Source organism: Physeter macrocephalus, chromosome 18 (genome assembly GCF_002837175.3).
Source record: "Physeter macrocephalus isolate SW-GA chromosome 18, ASM283717v5, whole genome shotgun sequence".
NCBI lineage: Eukaryota > Metazoa > Chordata > Mammalia > Artiodactyla > Physeteridae > Physeter > Physeter macrocephalus.
The window spans coordinates 48,469,180-48,487,256 of NC_041231.1; the positions used below are offsets into that span (position 1 = coordinate 48,469,180).

Here is an 18,077-nt window from a genome sequence, read left to right on the forward strand (position 1 = left end):
GAAAAGCCAACTTGGCATCCACCTTATACTATTCTTAAATGAAGTCTGGTAATATTACCTTACTGAATAATGTCATGTCAAATTCAAGAAATGCCCACTCTATGTTCAGCTAGAGTTCCATATTTTTGAGAGCATTCATATCTTATACTCATACATTTCCCCTATATTCATTTAAAATGAGAACAATTTCTAAAACTAAGAGCTGGATTATACCTACTCATCGCATAAGAATTTACTTCAGATTCAAAACTTCATGTAGACATGTTTAAATACTCTTTGAAGCGCATAGGGGCAGTTTGTTAATGCAAAGTTTTAGTGATATCAAGGTAGTGAGAAATCAGAAAAGTTCAAGTACATGATGAAAATAACTGTCATTTAAACATATAAAAGTTTCTCAGGTGAGAAGTTTTTAAATTAGATTATTTGGGACTTCCCTGGCAGTCCAGTGGTTAAGACTTCGCCTTCCAATGCAGGGCGTGCAGGTTCGATCCCTGGTTGAGACGCTGAGATCCCACATGCCTCGCGGCCAAAAAACCAAGACATAAAACAGGAGGAGGGCTTTCCTGGTGGCGCAGTGGTTGAGAGTCTGCCTGCCGATGCAGGGGACATGGGCTTGTGACCCGGTCCGGGAAGATCCCACATGCCGTGGAGCGGCTAGGCCTGTGAGCCATGGCCGCTGGGCCTGCACGTCCAGGAAGATCCCACATGCCGTGGAGCGGCTAGGCCTGTGAGCCATGGCCGCTGAGCCTGCACGTCCAGAGCCTGTGCTCTGCAGCGGGAGAGGTCACAACAGTGAGAGGCCCGCGTAACGCAAAAATAATAATAATAATAATAATTAATTAATTAATTAGATTATTTGAGCCTTTTAACATTAAAATGTAACCATTTTTCTAAGTGAAAGATGCCAAACACAAAGGCTTCATATTATATGATTCCATTTATATGAAATGTCCAGAATAAGCAAATACATAGAGATGGAAAGGAGATTAGTGGTTTCTGTGGGAAATGAACGAATGGGAATGACTGCTAAGGAGTACACGGGATTGTCTGAAGTCATGACAGTGTTCTAGAATTAGATAATGGAGACAGTCCCACAACCTTGTGACTACACTAAAAAGCAGTGACTTGTGCACTTTAAAATGGTGAATTTTGTGGCATGTGAATTATACCTCAATGTTTAAACCTACACATTAAACAAGTGAAATTTCACTAAATACAGAAGAGTATTTTCTAGAACTATCTTGGAGATAACATTAAAAAAAAAAATCAATCCTTGGGACTTCTCTGGTGGTCCAGTGGCTAAGAATCCACCTTCCAAGGCAGAGGACGCAGGTTCGATCCCTGGTCAGCGAACTAAGATCCCACATGCCCCGGGGGCAACTAAGCCTGTGCGCCACAACTACTGAGCCGGCATGCTCTAGAGCCCATGCACCACAACTAGAGAGCCCGCGTGCCCCAACTACTGAGGCTGTGTGCTCTGGAGCCCGAGCACCACAACTAGAGGGCCCGCGCACCTCAGTGAAGAGCCCACATGCTGCAACGAAGATCCTGCGTGCTGCAACTAACACCCAATGCAGCCAAATAATAAATAATTTTTTAAAAAATCAATCCTTAAAATCAGTCCTAGCTCCCCCATCACAGAATCTTTAGGCATGGAGACCACAGGAAATGCTGATAGGTAGAACAGGGCATTCAGAAAGATGAGGGTGCAGGAAACTCACGTGAAATGCTTGAGATCAGTAAGGAAATTAAGCCACAGCAGTCAGGGAGTCACAGTCAGGGGCTCTTGTTTGGTGAAAGACTACCATGCTTATTTTGGTGACGTTGACCATGACCACTGAATGCATTTAAGGATTGAGAAGACAACCCAGAACCAAGCAGAACTTTAGAAGAACCCAACTTCACTGGGGTCCACTGGAGTTACCCCAACTTAGGCAATTTGTTAATGTAAGAGTTTTCACAGCCTACCCTAGAGCTTAGCCCACAGACATGAGAGTCAAAATAACAGATTTTTGCTTTAATTCACTGAATTCTGGGCTGGTTTGTAATCCAACAACAGCCAAATGAACTTGAAATAAACTCCATCTAGAATGAATAGGTATAATTGAATAAATCCCCTCAATAAAGGACGAAGTAAAATGAACACTGAAATCAAGGAACACCAAACATTGACAGATATGTTAACAAGGGATGCTATAAATAGTTACACAGGATAGTAAAGAAATACACATGCCTCTTATCAATAGTTAGCTGAAAAAACTCAAAATATTTCTGGCATCTTAAATGTAAAATATTATAAGATACCAACTGTGATATTACTACAGTCTAAACTTTACTTGCATACTGGAAGGTATTTAATTCCTCCTATAAGTAACTGAAATAACAAATGTTATCTAAGGGACTTCCCTGCTGGTCCAGTGGTAAAGAATCTGTCTTCCAATGCAGAGGACAGGGGTTCGATTCCTGGTCGGTGAACTAAGATCCCACATGCTGCGGGACAACTAATCCCATGTGCCACAACTACTGAGCCTGTGCACCTCAAATAGAGAAACTGCGTGCCACAAACTACAGAGCCCACGCGCCCTGGAGCCCATGTGCCACAGCCAGAGAAGAGAAAAAACAACCCGCACGCCACAACTAGAGAGAAGCCATGTGCTGCAATGAAAGTTCCCACATGCCTAAATGAAGATCCCGTGTGCTGCAACTAAGACCCTATGCAGCGAGAGGGAGGGAGGAGGGAGGAGGGAGGAGGGAGGGGAGGGGGAGGGGGAGGGGGAGGGAGAAGGAAGGAAACCAATGTTGTCTAAGTAGTCCCAACAGGGAAAACTAGAATGAACTAAGGTAAAAATCACAGATAAGCCAGTTTTAGTGGGGGGGGGGGGGGGGGGGGGGGGGGGGGGGGGGGGGGGGGGGGGGGGGGGGGGGGGGGGGGGGGGAGGGAGAAGGAAGGAAACCAATGTTGTCTAAGTAGTCCCAACAGGGAAAACTAGAATGAACTAAGGTAAAAATCACAGATAAGCCAGTTTTAGTTCAAGGTAAAGAAACACTTTCTAACAATTAGAATTCTTCAAAGGATGGAGTGTGCTGCTCCTACAGAAAAAGGGCTTTCTAATTCCAGACCCATTCACACAGCAATCCCTCAGGGTGACAGCAAACAAGAGTCCGGCTCTGTGTGGGAGCTGAGTCTACACAGCAAAGATTTTCCAACCTGGGTTATCATTAGCCTCACCTGGGACAGTACTCAGTCCCACTGATTCCCAAGCCACTGGTCTAATCTTCACTAGTCAACCAAGATAGAGGGGTAAGTAGGTAGTCAGTAATTACCAACCAATTTCCTAATCCTGACTTCAAACTGAACTGCAGTCTAGCCATAAGTTTCCAAACAGCTTTTGACAAAAACGACTCTGTACTCCCCGAAGGCAGCAGCCAGTTCTGCTGGTTTTTCCTCCTGTCTTGCCCGGTGTTTCCTGTGCTGCGGCCACACTGGCCTCCCCACTGTTCCTCTGACCTGCCAGGCAGGCTCCCACCTAGGATTCACACCTACTGTTCTCTCCACCCACCTTCCCTCAGGTTTATCTGTATGGCTGCTTCTTCACTTCCTTCCAGCTTTTACTTAACAACCATATTCACAGTAAGGCGTCCTTGGCTCCCCAAGGTAGGATGTCGACCTCACTCCCATCCAGACACCTCATACCCCCCTTTTCTTTTTTACTCCTTCAGTATTTATCATCGTGCAACATCTAACTTTATCTAATGTACACTTCTTGTTCATTTTTTTGGTTTGTTGTCTATTTTTTTTTTGGTCTATTTTTTTCCACCAGAATGTCTGCTCCATGAAGGCAGAGGTCTTGCCAGTTTTGTTCATTGCCATATTCCTTACACCGAGAACAATGCCTGGCACACAAATACTTGTTGAAAGACTGGATGATCTAGATCAGGATGGAAAATCATCTGTTTTGTAAATAAATTTTTACTGAAACACAGTCACGTTCATCCCTTGATGTATTTATTGTCTATGGCTGTTTTTCTGCTACAAGAGCAGAACTGAGTAGTTGCAACAGATCATGGCCGACAAAGGCTAAAATATGTAAAATCTGGCTCTTTACAGGGTAGTTTGCCAACCCCACGTGCGCCAGTCATGGTGTCATGTAAACTCTGGTTCTAAATGTCTAGGTAACTATGCTAAAGATGGTCATGGATTCACTGCAGCTCTTGTCGTCAAAGACGGAGCCTCTTTCCCTATCCCTTGACCCAGGCTGCCTTAGTGATTTCCTTCAGTCAATAGCATGTGATGGAAGTGACAGAAGATTCCCGAGCCCAGGCCACAAGGGCCCTTGCAGCTTACACACACACACACACACACACACACACACAAGTGAGTCCAGGTGACACCAGCAGAGCCCAGCCTGTGCTGCCAACCCACGTTAGAGAAAGCAAATAAACGACTATTATTTTAAGTCACTTAGCTTTAAGGGGTAGTTTATTATCTAACAAAGGCTAATTGACTCAGTAAGATGTATTTATTATGATTTTTAGACTAAGCCCTTAGGGCAAATATTCCACTTCTTCTTCACAAATCCTCACACTACTGTGAAGGCAGTGGCCTCTTTCTGAATATATTCATTTAAATGTAATTTTCGGTTACTTTTTTTTTTTTTTTTTTTTGCTGCACGCGGGCCTCTCGCTGCCATGGCCTCTCCCGTTGCGGAGCACAGGCTCCGGACGCGCAGGCTCAGCGGCCACGGCTCACGGGCCCCGCCGCTCCGCGGCATGGGGGAATCTTCCCGGACCGGGGCACGAACCCGTATCCCCTGCATCGGCAGGCGGACTCCCAACCACCGCGCCACCAGGGAAGCCCCGGTTACTTCTTAAGTTGAATCATAGTTTAATAACTAAGTTTTACCGGTATGTTGATGTGAAAATTTCAGAGTAGTTTTGGGAGAGTCTGAGTTAGTTACTGTACAAGAGGGGTTGGCAAACCACGGCCAGTGGGCTGGCCACCTAACTTTTTAAAGAAAATTTATGGACACAAGGTCATAACCACTCATGTATGCATTGTCTGTGGCTGCTTTCCTGCTATATTGGCAGTATTGAGCAGTAGTGACAAAGATCATACGGTCCTACAAGCCTAAAATACTTACTATCTCGTCCTTTACAGGAAAGTTTGCCAACTCCTGCTCTGCGACATCATTTTGAATGTTATTCTTAAATGTAAAGGAATCTAAGAGAGCTATCAAGTACACCTTCAAAGCCCAAACAGCTCTCATAGTGCTTTTCTGGTCTCTTGAGGAAACACCAATTTAGGCAGTTTTATAATACACCTAGCAAGAAATGAGTGTTTTGATTTCTGACACACCATAAACCAACGGGGACAAACAATTTCCTTAAATGCTCCTTTGGAGGTGCCACAGTTTTTTGGCTACTGCAGTGTGTCATGTACATCCGTTATGCTGACAGCTCTGCTGGTAAAACTGAAGCTGGAATTAATATCCATTATCAAAAGGTCACTGCACACGGGTGAGCCAGCAGCCAATTGTAAAATGTTAATAACTCTAACACTTTTTTCGAATATAAACGAAAGGTCTTTGTTTTTTAACTCTTTCCCTAAACGTTTCATTTAAAAATGAAAATGTTTAAGCAAAAAACCTGAATTATACAATGCAGCTGCATACTGGTGATGTGTCAATGACTCTGTTTCTCATCAGAGTTTGCATACTTTGCTTACCAGGTGGCAGATGCTGTACGGAGGTCCTCACATATATTACCTACCACACCTCAATGAGTCTAAGATGCCAGTGATGAGAAGGAACAGCATTATTTCAAGCACCACTAAGAAAGAAAAAACGCTACCAATTACATGGCACACGCTTTATCACTTAGAACTTCGTCTTACGCTCAATGCACGTGCTCTGAGACTCATTTTGATATGGATTTTCTCATATATTGCCTTTACAATACATAAAAAAGGAAATCTAAGCAAAATTAATTGGTTGAGTTTTTCTAAAAAATTCTTCCCGTTTGGAGGCTGACGCTCCTTACTTGTCAACTCGGAAGCGTCAACGTCCATGTTGCTCCATAAGCTTTGTTCCATGAGAACACGGATGCAAGAGAGCGGCACGAAGCATCTCTCCTGAGGTCTCTGGGTTCACTTCCAGGGCACTCACACCCAGTCCACAAGGTTCAACACACACACGTCAGCAGCAAAAACTACATGAGGACTGCCATGTGGATAGCAGTGGGTGACGTACTTATTTCAGAGATATTAAAACGTGAGGGGCAAAAAAATGTATGCCTCAGAATTCATTCTACCGCTAGGTGTTAGTGTGTGGTCTGAGGATGAAACTCAGTTTGACACTGGCCTAATACAGCACCGTAATGAAGCACTTCAAGGCGGGAATAATCATTTCTGCTTCATCTGCAGTACAGCTCACTTATAGTGGGGTGATTTTTTTAAGGTATTAATGTTACAAGTTAACTATGTTTGGAATAGGGAATTTAATTCTGTATGACACGTAATGAACATATAAAGCAATGACTGAGCCAGAACTGATCCAAAATAAAAATTAACAAGAAGACTTCATTCAAGCCAGCCGCATACATTCAAGCCCATACAGTGGCAGATCATTCGTAACTCTTCATGTGGCCATGCTCCACTGAATCTTAATACACTCGGGGTTGGCAAACACCCAACAGATCTTTTACCCAACTTTGGAAAAATCAGCCCACACATTTAGTAGCCAAAGAGTCTGGAAAGCAGCAGAGTATAACGGGAAGTCAGACCTGGTGTTATCTCTGGAGAATGAAATCCGACTTTCTGCAGCCACAAGGGCCTCGCCTCTCCTCCCCTCTAACCTCCCCTAGCAAGGGTCAGGGAGGAGATCCCAACCTCGGTGTACTCCCGGAATCCCACTATCTTTCCTCACCCCACCACACTTGCAGCCCGACCACCCTTCTCAGCCTTAAGACCACCTGGACTCATCATGCCCTCTGTCCGTACTCATGCTGTCACAAGAAGCTCAGGACTCTCGGTCACCCACAAATAGTATAAACAGCAAGAGGATTTGTGCATCTCCTTTCAGAGGCCACACCCCATCCCTGCCCAACCTCTGAACCCGTTCCACTGTGATATTTGGAGCTCATAGTCAGTTATCAGCTAAATCCCTCAAATTGGGCTTCCTTCCTGTGGCGCAGTGGTTGAGAGTCCGCCTGCCGATGCAGGGGACACGGGTTCGTGCCCCGGTCCGGGAGGATCCCACATGCCGCGGAGCGGCGGGGCCCGTGAGCCGTGGCCGCTGAGCCTGCGCTCCGCAGGGGGAGAGGCCACAACAGTGAGAGGCCCATGTACCGTAAAAAAATAAAATAAAATAAATTAAATCCCTCAAATCATCCACTTCTTGTCTATATGTACCTTTTATCTTCCTACTCTACCTGAAACCTGCCCCTTTTGGAGCCTTGTCTCCTCAACAGGACCTTCAAGTGATGGATACTTCTTTGTCCGCTCTGTCCGCATTTAACACTGGGCCTTAGTGGTGTCGCCTTGTACCCCATTGCTGCTTCTAGACCAGATGTTGGCAAACTTTTCTTAAAAGGCCCTAAGGAAAATATTTTAGTCTTTGTCTCAACTACTCAGCGCTGCTATTATACGACAAAGCCAGCCATAGACAACATGCAAATGAATGGACATATCTGTATTTCAACAAAAATTTATTTGTAAAAGTAAGCAGCCAGCTGGCAGGCTATAATGTACTGAATCTCAGATCAAAAGTCTGTCCCACCTACTTCCCCTCCTCCAACTGCCATCATCCTCAGACCACTAGATCACCCCTGCTGCCTCACTCTCTGAGCTCAATGTTACACTAACACTACTCTTGCCATAATTATTTTTGTGATGTCCACTCCACTCCACAAAACACGGAAAGGGGCTAGATACTATGAGAACTGAAGCTTATCCAGTTGGGGAGTGGGAATAGGCTGTAAGAAGAAAAAAACCACGAATGTAAACTGTCCCTGCGTAAATGAGGGCCCTTGACACTTAAGCTTCGTGTTAAATCCGCCCGTGCTTCTTCCGGTGCTCCAAATCTAACAGTTCTCTGAACACAAAATTTCAGTAGATACCTTCCATCATCATAGACAATCCTTCCATGCCTGACCTCTCAATTCCCTAAGATTCTGTCTTCTAGGATTTTTTCCTTTATCCTGCCTTGGCCATGCAATCCCATGCTTTCATGGGCTAGTAGCTGCAACATCTGGAATCTCAGTTTCAGGCATCTGACTCCTCATCCACTCTCTCAGCTGGCCAATAGGGCTACTAAGAATCTTACAGGCATTATTCCACAGTATCCTGATTCTCAACCCAACTTAGAGAGGAGAATGTTTGAAGGATTCATGGGTAGGCTTTTTGTTTAATGGAATAAATTTCAATAAGATTTACAGGAAACTAACAAAGTTTTTGCTAGAATTATAATGTCAGAAGAACCACCAGCTTGGATTAAAAAGGACAGGGAAAATTCATTTTAAGAATGAAAAGAGGTATTAGGGCCCCCTAACTTCTATGCACAGGAATCAGGCTGAAAAACCTACTAAGCTATAAATACGGGTCATTCTTATGGAAAAGGAACAATGATTCAGATGTTTTAATAGTTTAAACAATTTTCATAGTTAGCCTTTCTAAAAATTTCATCTAAGTTATCTAATTTACTGGGATATAGTTAGTTTACAGTATTCCCTTATAATCCTTCTTATTTCTATAAGGTCAGTAGTAATGACCTACCTATCTGCAAATTAGCTGATTCTTTCTTCTGCCAATTCGTATCTACTGTTGAGAACCTCTAGTGAATTAATCATCTCAATTATTATACTTTCCAACTTCAGAATTTCCATTTGGTTCCCTTTTATAATGTTATCTCTTTATTGATATTCTCAACTTGCGCAGACATCATTTCCTCGCTTTCCCGTTAAATTTTGACGTGGTTTCCTATAGTTCTTTGCATGTATTGATAATGGCTGATTTAAAATCTTTGTCTAGTTAATCCAACATATGGATCTCCTCTGAAACAGTTTTATTGACTGCATTTTTCCTGTATATAGGAAAAATAGGAAGGCCATACCTTCCTGTTTTTTATTTTTTGGGGCATGCTTTGTAATGGTTGATTAAAACCGGATATCTTAGATCACATAATGTGTAAACTTTGGAAATCAGACCCCCCCACACACACACACCAACGGTTTTCAGTTATTGCTGTTTTGTTGTAGTTAGTTCAGTGACTTTCCTGTGCTAATTCTTTAAGTCTGTATTACCTGTAGTGCCAAGCCACAGAAGTCTGTGTCATTTAGCTCAGCACCCAACTAAAGACTGGCCAGAGATTTCCTTAAATGCCTTGAATCAGTAAGTCTTCCACCTTTGCCAAGGGGCTGCGTGTGTGTGTTGGAGAATGCCTTCAACATTTAGGCACTTTACAGCTCTGTGCGGGACCTCAACATCAGCCAGAGAGCCTTCTCTTCCCATAGAGACTCATCAGTTTTTCTTGAATAAACATTCCTTACATTGTTGCAAGCCTTTAGTAATGTGGTAATTTCCAGAGTTCACAGAGTTTACTACCAAACTTTTTTTTCCAGTGTTTTTGTTACTTTTATGGCAAGATAGGTTTATGGGGGTCATCAATGTACCCATTCTGGAAGCCTGCCTAGTAAGTTTTCTTTTAAAGAATTTCAGAGAAGAGGGGAAAAAAGATACTCTTTTCTAGTTAAGCCCTGCCTTGTATATTTTATTTCTTTCTGCAGATCTGAGTTTCAGTTTTCATCTGGTATCACTTCCCTTTATCTTGAAAAGTTAATTTAACATTTACCATTAGGCAGAAAATTCCTTCCTTTCATTTACCTGAAATGTCCATATTTCACCTTCATTTTTAAAGGATATTTTCACTGAATATAAAAATCTAGGTTGGCAGCTTTTATTATGTCAACACTCAAGGTATTTTTCTGCTCTTCTGGCCTCTACTGTTTCTGACAAGAGATCAGCCATCATTTGTATTGCTGACCTCCTTTATGTGTCATTTTTCTCTGAACACTTTCAAAATTTTTATCTTCAATTTTCAGAAGTTTGGATATTATGTGCATAGGTAGTTTCTGTTTTTCAATCTTGCTAAGGGTTTTCTTAGCTTCTTGGATCTGTAAGCAAATATTTTCACCGAATGTGAGAATATTTTGGCCCTTATTTATTTAAATTCTTTTTCTGCCCCATTATCCCTCTTCTGTTTCTGGGATTCCAATTACACATATATTAGAATGCTTGATTATTGTCCCGCAGGTCACTGACATTCTTTCATTTTTAAAAAATCTTTCTCTTTGTTCTTCAAATGGGAAAACTTTACTAATCTTACAAGTTTAGTTACTGTTTCTTCTGCAGTTGTTAATCTGCTAAACTCCAGGGAAGTTTTCATTTCAGATATTATACTTTTTGGTTCTAGACTTCTACTTGGCTCTATTTTTCCATAGATTACATTTCTCTGATGAAATTCCCTACCTCTTTTCTCTTTGGCCTTGGATATATTTATAACAGATGTTTAAAAGCCTGATCTACCATTTCACAATATATACACCTACCAAATCATCACATTGTATACCTTAAACTACACATTGTTGTAGCTCGGCTGCATCTTTAAAAACCTGGAAAAAACTCTATCCAAAAAAAAAAAAAAAAAAAAGTGCAACACATGAAAACTGGTACAGATTCCTGGTTTTGAGTTTCTCAGAATTTGGGATGATTTTAGGAAGTACAAGAATGCCAAGACCACATGAAATCACCTTGAATAATACAGTGAGAGCATTACTCTCCTTTCAAATCTCCTGATCGTCAAGAAAGCATCATTTGGGTGCTAGGGTTATCTTACCTCTCTATTATTTGCTAATAAACATTTTTAACAGATAGGAAAAAGGTGCCTGATCTGGTCATTTCAACATCTGGGTGATCTTGGGCTTTGTTTCAACTGACATTTTATTATTATTATTATTATCATCATCATCATCATGGGCCACATTTTCTAATTTCTTTTTCATGTATATTAAGTTTTGGCTGTATGCTTGTCACTGTGGATAATATGTTGTAGAGAGTGTGGGTTATATTGTCATCTTTTAAGTGGTATTTTGTTCTAGCAGGCAGTTAAATTCCTTGTGAATCTTTTGACCCTGAGGGATTAGTTTTATTCTCTCTTAGGAAAGGTCTATAGTGGTTTAATCCTTAGTCCTAGGACATGGTCGAAACTCTATGGCAGGTCTAGAGTAGCCTTTAGTTTCAGGCTGGTGTAACTTTACTTCGGTGCATAGCAAGGTTTCTCCACTGGCTAGGATGGAATTCCTACATCTCCTATCACTGCATAATTTCTGCTATCTCAAATTCAGCTCAAAAGAAGAGAGAAGAGAGAAAACTTCCTTTAAAAAAAAAAAAGAAGCAACATAGCAATGACACCAAAATCTAGCAAAAAACAGTATTTTTAAAAAAGAAAGAAACAGGAAACAAAACTACAGACCAATCCCACTTATGAGTAGCAATGGAAAATCCTGAATAAAAGATTAACAAAGAATTTAAGTAGCACAATTAAAGAATATTATATCACAATTAAGTGTGGTTACTGACTCAAATGCAAGGATGATTTAATATTAGGTAATCTATTAAATATAATCTGTTACATGAATAGATCCAAGGAAAAATCATTTGCTCATTTCCAGAGATGCCAAGAAAGCATTTGACAAGTCATTATTTATTCTTGATTACAAAAGATAAAATTTAAATAGATAGGTACTTCTTAAACAGAACAAAAGATTCTGAGGTAATACCAAGGTATCCTCTATCTCATTCTCTTTCAATCTTGCAGTTGGACAAGAGAGAAAAAGTAGAACTATAAAAGTTGAAAAGAAAGATGCTTGCTAATGGTTATTATTATATAACCAGAAAGTACACAGAATCATTTAGAAACCATTACTATGGAAAGTAATAAGAGAATTAACCTAGGAACAAAGTTAATAAATAGTTAATAAATAGAAATCAAAAACTTTCAAACACATACTAAAAAAAAATAATTGAAAACTATATTGGCAGAAAATTCCTTATTTCTAATAGCAAGCAAAAAGGATGGGAAGAAACCTGGGAAGAGAGAAACAACAAGGAATGCATATGGCCTATATAAGGAAAACTATAAAGAAACAAATTCAAACAAAGGGGAAAACATAACATACTCTTAGGTCCGAAGACAACCAATCTCATGTGACTTGATGGAAGTACAAATTGGCATGTTACTTACAACACCTTGTCAATATCTATGGAAATTACAGATGCATATACCCCTTGATCCAGCTATTCTAAACCCAGGAATTTACCCTATAGATAGGCCTGCTGCCGTGTGAAGGTATGCATGCATAAGGTTATTCATGCAGAACTATCTGTAACAGCAAAAGATTGGAGATTACCCATATCCATTAGAGTACTGGTCTATTCTGACATACCCATAAAACAGAATAGGATGCTGCTGTACAAAAGAATAAATATTTCTATGCACTAAAATCCCTCAACTGTTGGCAATATTTATTACTGCTGGGAACGCACATTTTTCTTAGGGGAGGAAAAAAATACTGCCAACATTTAAATATAATGACCACATAGAAACAAAACTCTAAATTCTTGGGAGAAAAAATCAGAACAGGGACTTAATGATCTTATCCACTGATTGATCTCATTCAAGTCTTACTTTTATGAACATTCAAATGAAAGATTTTACTAATATAAAAGTAGTAAACATTATGTTTAAAATGCAACAATATTCCCAACTTCATCTATAGAATCAATGCAATCCCAATCAAAGTCCAAGCAAGTTATTTTATTAGTATCAACAAACTGATTCTAAAGATTATATGAAAAGGCAAAGACCCAGAACAGCCAACACAATATTGAGGAGAAGAACAAAGTTGAAGGACTGATGCTACCCGACTTCAAGACTTACTATAAAGCTACAGACATCAAAGACAGTGTGGTACTGGTGAAAGAATAAGCAAATAGATTAATGGAACAGAACAGACAGCCCAGAAACAGACTCACATAAATATAGTTAAAAGATCTTTGGCAAAAGAGTAAAGGCAATACAATGGAGCAAAGACAGTCCCTTCAACAAATGGTGCTGGAACTAGACAGCAACACACACACACACACACACACACACACACACACACACAACCTACCTTATACTTTTCACAAAAATTAACTCAAAAGGGATCAGACCTAATTGTAAAAAATTCAAAACTATAAAACTCCTAGAGGATAACATAACAAGATGACGTTGGGTATAGTGATGACTTTTGAGATACAACACCACAGACAAAATCCATAAAAGAAATAACTGATAAGCTGGACTTAATTAAAATTGAAAACTTCTGCTCTGCAGAAGACAATACCAAGAGAATCAGAAGACAAGCCACAAAACTGGGTGAAAAGATTTGCAAAAGACAGATCTGATAAAGGACACTTGTTCAAAATAGACAAAGAATTCCTGAAACCCAACAGTAAGAAAACAAATAACCCAGTTAAAAATTAGGTTAAAGATCTTAGCAGAGATCACCAGAGAAGATATACAGATGGAAAACAAGAATATGAGAAAACGCTCCACATCATATACCATCAGGGAAAGACAAATTAAAACAATGAGCTACCACTACACACCTATCAGAATGTCCAAAATCCAGAATACTAACAACACAAACTGCTGGCAAGGATGCTGAGGAACAGGAACTCTCATTCACTGTGGGAATGCAAAATGGTACAGCCACTTTGGAAGACAATTTAGCAGTTCCTTACAAAATTAAACAGTTAGTGTATGATTAGCAATTGCACTTCTTGGTATTTACCTAAAGGAGTTCAAAACTTAAGTCCACACAAAAAGTTGCACACAGATATTTACAGCAGCTTTATTCAGAACTGCCAAAACCTGGAAGCAACCAAGATGTCCTTCGTTAGGTGAATGGATTAATAAACTGTGGTACAACCAGACAATGGAGAATTATCCAGTGCTAAAAAGAAATGAGCTATCAAACCATGAAAAGACATGGAGAAACCTTAAATAAACATTACTAAGTGAAAGAAGCCAATCTGAAAAGACTACCTACTGTGTGATTCTAACTTTATGACATTCTGGAAAAGGCAACACTAGGGAGACAATAAAAAGATCAGAGGTTGTGGAAGGCAGGGGTGTGAACAGGCAGAGCACAGAGGATTTTTAGGGCAATGAAAGAAAAGACACCGTATAATACTGTGATGATGGATATATGTCATACATTTGTCCAAACACATAGAATGTACAACACCAAGAGTGAACCCTATTGTAAACTAAGGACTTTGGGTGACTAGGATGTCAATGTTGGTCTATCTTTAGTAAAGAACATACCACTTTGGTGAGAGATGTTGGCAATGGCATAAGCTATGCATGGGTGGGGGGCAGGAGTTTTATGGGAAATCTCTGCACCTCCCTCTCAATTTGGTTTTAAACCTAAAACTACTCTAAAAAAATGAAGTCCTTAAAAAGTTTTTCATTTTAATATTACAGATATGCATAAAGTGTAAAGTAAAGCCACCCTCAATTCATCCAGTCTCATTTTCCAAGGGGCTTTTGACCATATATGCTTTCATTTTGATAGGCACAAATAAGTCTAAATACTCTGCTTACACTCTACTTCTGGTTTCTCATCCGTAAGGAGTTTGTATTGATTTTGTGCCATGAAGGAGAATGAATTAACTCAGAGAAGCTATCACAATCTAATGACACTTTCCATTTTTGCTGGTAATGTTATCATTATTTGTACACCTTTAAACATCTATTTTGATTGATCAACTTTAAATAGTACTTCTTGACTCTCTACTATGTAAAATGAGGAAACTTACAAATAGGCAAAATCCAACAAAATCAAAGATGAAGTCTAAGAAGCGTTTACCTTGTTCATAAAGTAGCTTCACATTCAAATCTTTGCAGGTGACCAGATTGTTGAGCAATGCAACCACACTTTGCATGGTGTTACCCAGAATGTTCGCCTGATGTTCCTGCAACAGACCACCATTCCATCAAAACAGTACAGAAATAGCATTACATCGTAATAAAGACAAATGATCAAATGACCTCCATCCCTTCATTCTTTTACAAGGTTGAATGATTATCGTTTTGCACTTGGGTGAAGCAGACCCCTCTGTGGTAAGGCCCCATCAGTGAGTTAGGTGAGCGGGAGGCAGTATGAATTGCTCAGCACCAGCACTGCTGCATGCAGTCCCCTGCCCATGCACTGAGGGACAACCACACAGCCCTCTGTGCTTTCAAGGGGCACCAAAGGAGTCAGAGAGATCAGAAATCAAGTACTTGGAACTTAGGAAACCACACCTGAAAGTGATTTTGAGATCACAGAAGAAAAACTTCTTAAAGAAGTATTTCTGCAGTTTGGAGAGTAAACTGCTATTCTCCTTCTTTAGTCTTACACATTGCTGGTAATGTTGGATATGACTTACTGCATCACTGCTTCAGTGTAACAAACTACACTTGGGACCTGAAAAAGTGAATTTTGCTTTCCCTAACACTTTGCATCATACAGCAGGGAGTAACTTTGGCTTTCATTTCTCACTGTAAAGACACAAAAGACAACTTCTTTTTAACTTTTAAGGGATCTTAAAAATGACTTGGGGCTTCCCTGGTGGCGCAGTGGTTGAGAATCCACCTGCCAATGCAGGGGACACGGATTCGAGCCCTGGTCTGGGAAGATCCCACATGCTGTGGAGCAACTAAGTCCGTGCACCACAACTACTGAGCCTGCGCTCTAGAGCCCGCGAGCCACAACTATTGAGCCCGCATCCCGCAACTACTGAAGCCCCCATGCCTAGAGCCCGTGCTACGCAACAAGAGAAGCCACAGCAATGAGAAGCCCTTGCACCTCAACGAACAGTAGCCCCCACTCGCTGCAACTAGAGAAAGCCCGCATGCAGCAACGAAGACCCAACACAGCCAAAATTAAATAAATAAAATAAATTTAATAAAATAACTTGCTTTAGTTTTGTTTCCTTTTCACTCTTCTGAAATTTTAAAAAATTAAACAACTAGCACTGATTGTGACTGAAACCATAAAATTTCAAATAGTATAAAAATAAAGTCTTTAAGCTCCAGGACTAGGGGAGGCAAGCCAGCTGCATAGAGTATAGAAAGAATGGAGGCACTCGTTCTCAGGACTGTGCCAATGCAAGCACTTGCTGGAAGTGAGTGCTTCTAGGCAGCTAGCTTGTCCCACACTAGCCCTGGCCCCGCCCCTTGGTCACTCTGTTAATAACGAGTCCTATCCTAAACAGTTATGGGTGTATCAATTTAGTAGACTCTATCCAGACCCCTTCCTATTCATTTTCTCCCTTTCTTTCTCTCTCTCGCTCTCTCTCTCTCTCTCTCTCTCTCTCTCTCTCTCTCTCTCTCTCTCACACACACACACACACACACACACACACACAGAATACATGGTTTGCTCTGTTATCTAAACATAAGTTATATCATATTTATTAATTCACTCAACAAATAACTAATGAAGAGCTATTATGTACTAGGCACTGTTCTAGGCACCTGAGGGAACAAAACAAGGTTCCCTGTCCTCACAGACACAGACAACACACAAGAGGCACAGGGACTTCCCTAGTGGTCAAGTGGTTAAGACTCCACACTCCCAAAGCAGGGGGCCCAGGTTCGATCTCTGGTCAGGGAACTAGATTCCGCGTGCCCCAATTAGAGATTCCGCATGCCACAAATAAGACCCGGGGTAGCCAAATAAGTAAATAAATACTAAAAAAAACAAAAAACAGGCACAGTAAATAAGTAAACTGGACTATGTGTTAGAAGATAACAAGTGCTATGGTAGAAAAAGAAAAGAGCAGAGCAGGAAAGGACGGTTGGGAGTTCAGCAGTGAGGCTATCCATCATTTTACAAGGTGGGGTCAGGGTGGGACTCATTGAGAAGGTGTCATTTGAGTGGAAATTTTATTTTACTTTTTAAATGCTGAAGCATCTTAGAATTCTTTGAACTAATTTAGTTTTAATAAAATTTTCTTTTGAAATAATTTTAGATTTACAGAAGAGTTGCAAAGACAGTGTAGAGAGTTTCCATATACCCTTCACCCAGATGTTCCCTATGTTAACAGCATACCCAACCAAGGTACACTGATCAAAACTCGGAACTGGGACTTCCATGGTGGTCCAGTGGTAAAGAATCTGCCTTCCATTTCTCACAGAACTAGAATAAAAAATGTCACAATTTGTATGGAAACACAAAAGACCCCGAAGAGCCAAAGCAATCTTGAGAAAGAAAAGCGGAGCTGGAGGAATCAGGCTCCCGGACTTCAGACTATACTACAAAGCTATGGTAATCAAGACAGTATGGTACTGGCACAAAAACGAGAAATCCATAAACAAGACGAAAAGACAAGCCTCAGAATGGTAGAAAGGGCTTCCCTGGTGGTGCAGTGTTTGAGAGTCCGCCTGCCGATGCAGGGGATGCGGGTTCATGCCCCGGTCTGGGAAGATCCCACATGCCGTGGAGCGGCTGTGCCCGTGAGCCATGGGCGCTGAGCCTGCGCGTCCGGAGCCTGTGCTCCGCAACGGGAGAGGCCACAACAGTCAGGGGCCCACATAACGCAAAAAATAAATAAATAAATAATGGTAGAAAATATTTGCAAATGAAGCAACTTACAAAGGATTAATCTCCAAAATTTACAAGCAACTCATGCAGCTCAATTTCAAAAAAACAACCAACCTAATCCAAAAATGGGCAGAAGACCTAAATAGACATTTCTCCAAAGAAGATATACATAATGCCAACAAGCACAAGAAAGAATGCTCAACATCATTAATCATTAGAGAAATGCAAATCAAAACTACAATGCAATATCATCTCACACTGGTCAGAATGGCCATCATCAAAAAATCTACACACAATAAATGCTGGAGAGGGTGTGGAGAAAAGGGAACCCTCATACACTGTTGGTGGGAATTTAAATGGATACAGCCACTATGGAGAACAGTATG

General features: G+C 40.8%; 1 protein-coding gene across 1 annotated transcript in view; it reads right to left on the reverse strand.

Annotated features, from left to right (window-relative positions):
* ULK4 (unc-51 like kinase 4) overlaps positions 1-18,077 on the reverse strand; it is a 591,889-nt gene that overhangs the window by 242,902 nt on the left and 330,910 nt on the right. Inside the window, exon 32 of the mRNA XM_024117044.3 lies at positions 14,971-15,076. Within this exon, the coding sequence (XP_023972812.1) occupies positions 14,971-15,076 (106 nt within the window). The remainder of the gene's footprint in view (positions 1-14,970; positions 15,077-18,077) is intronic.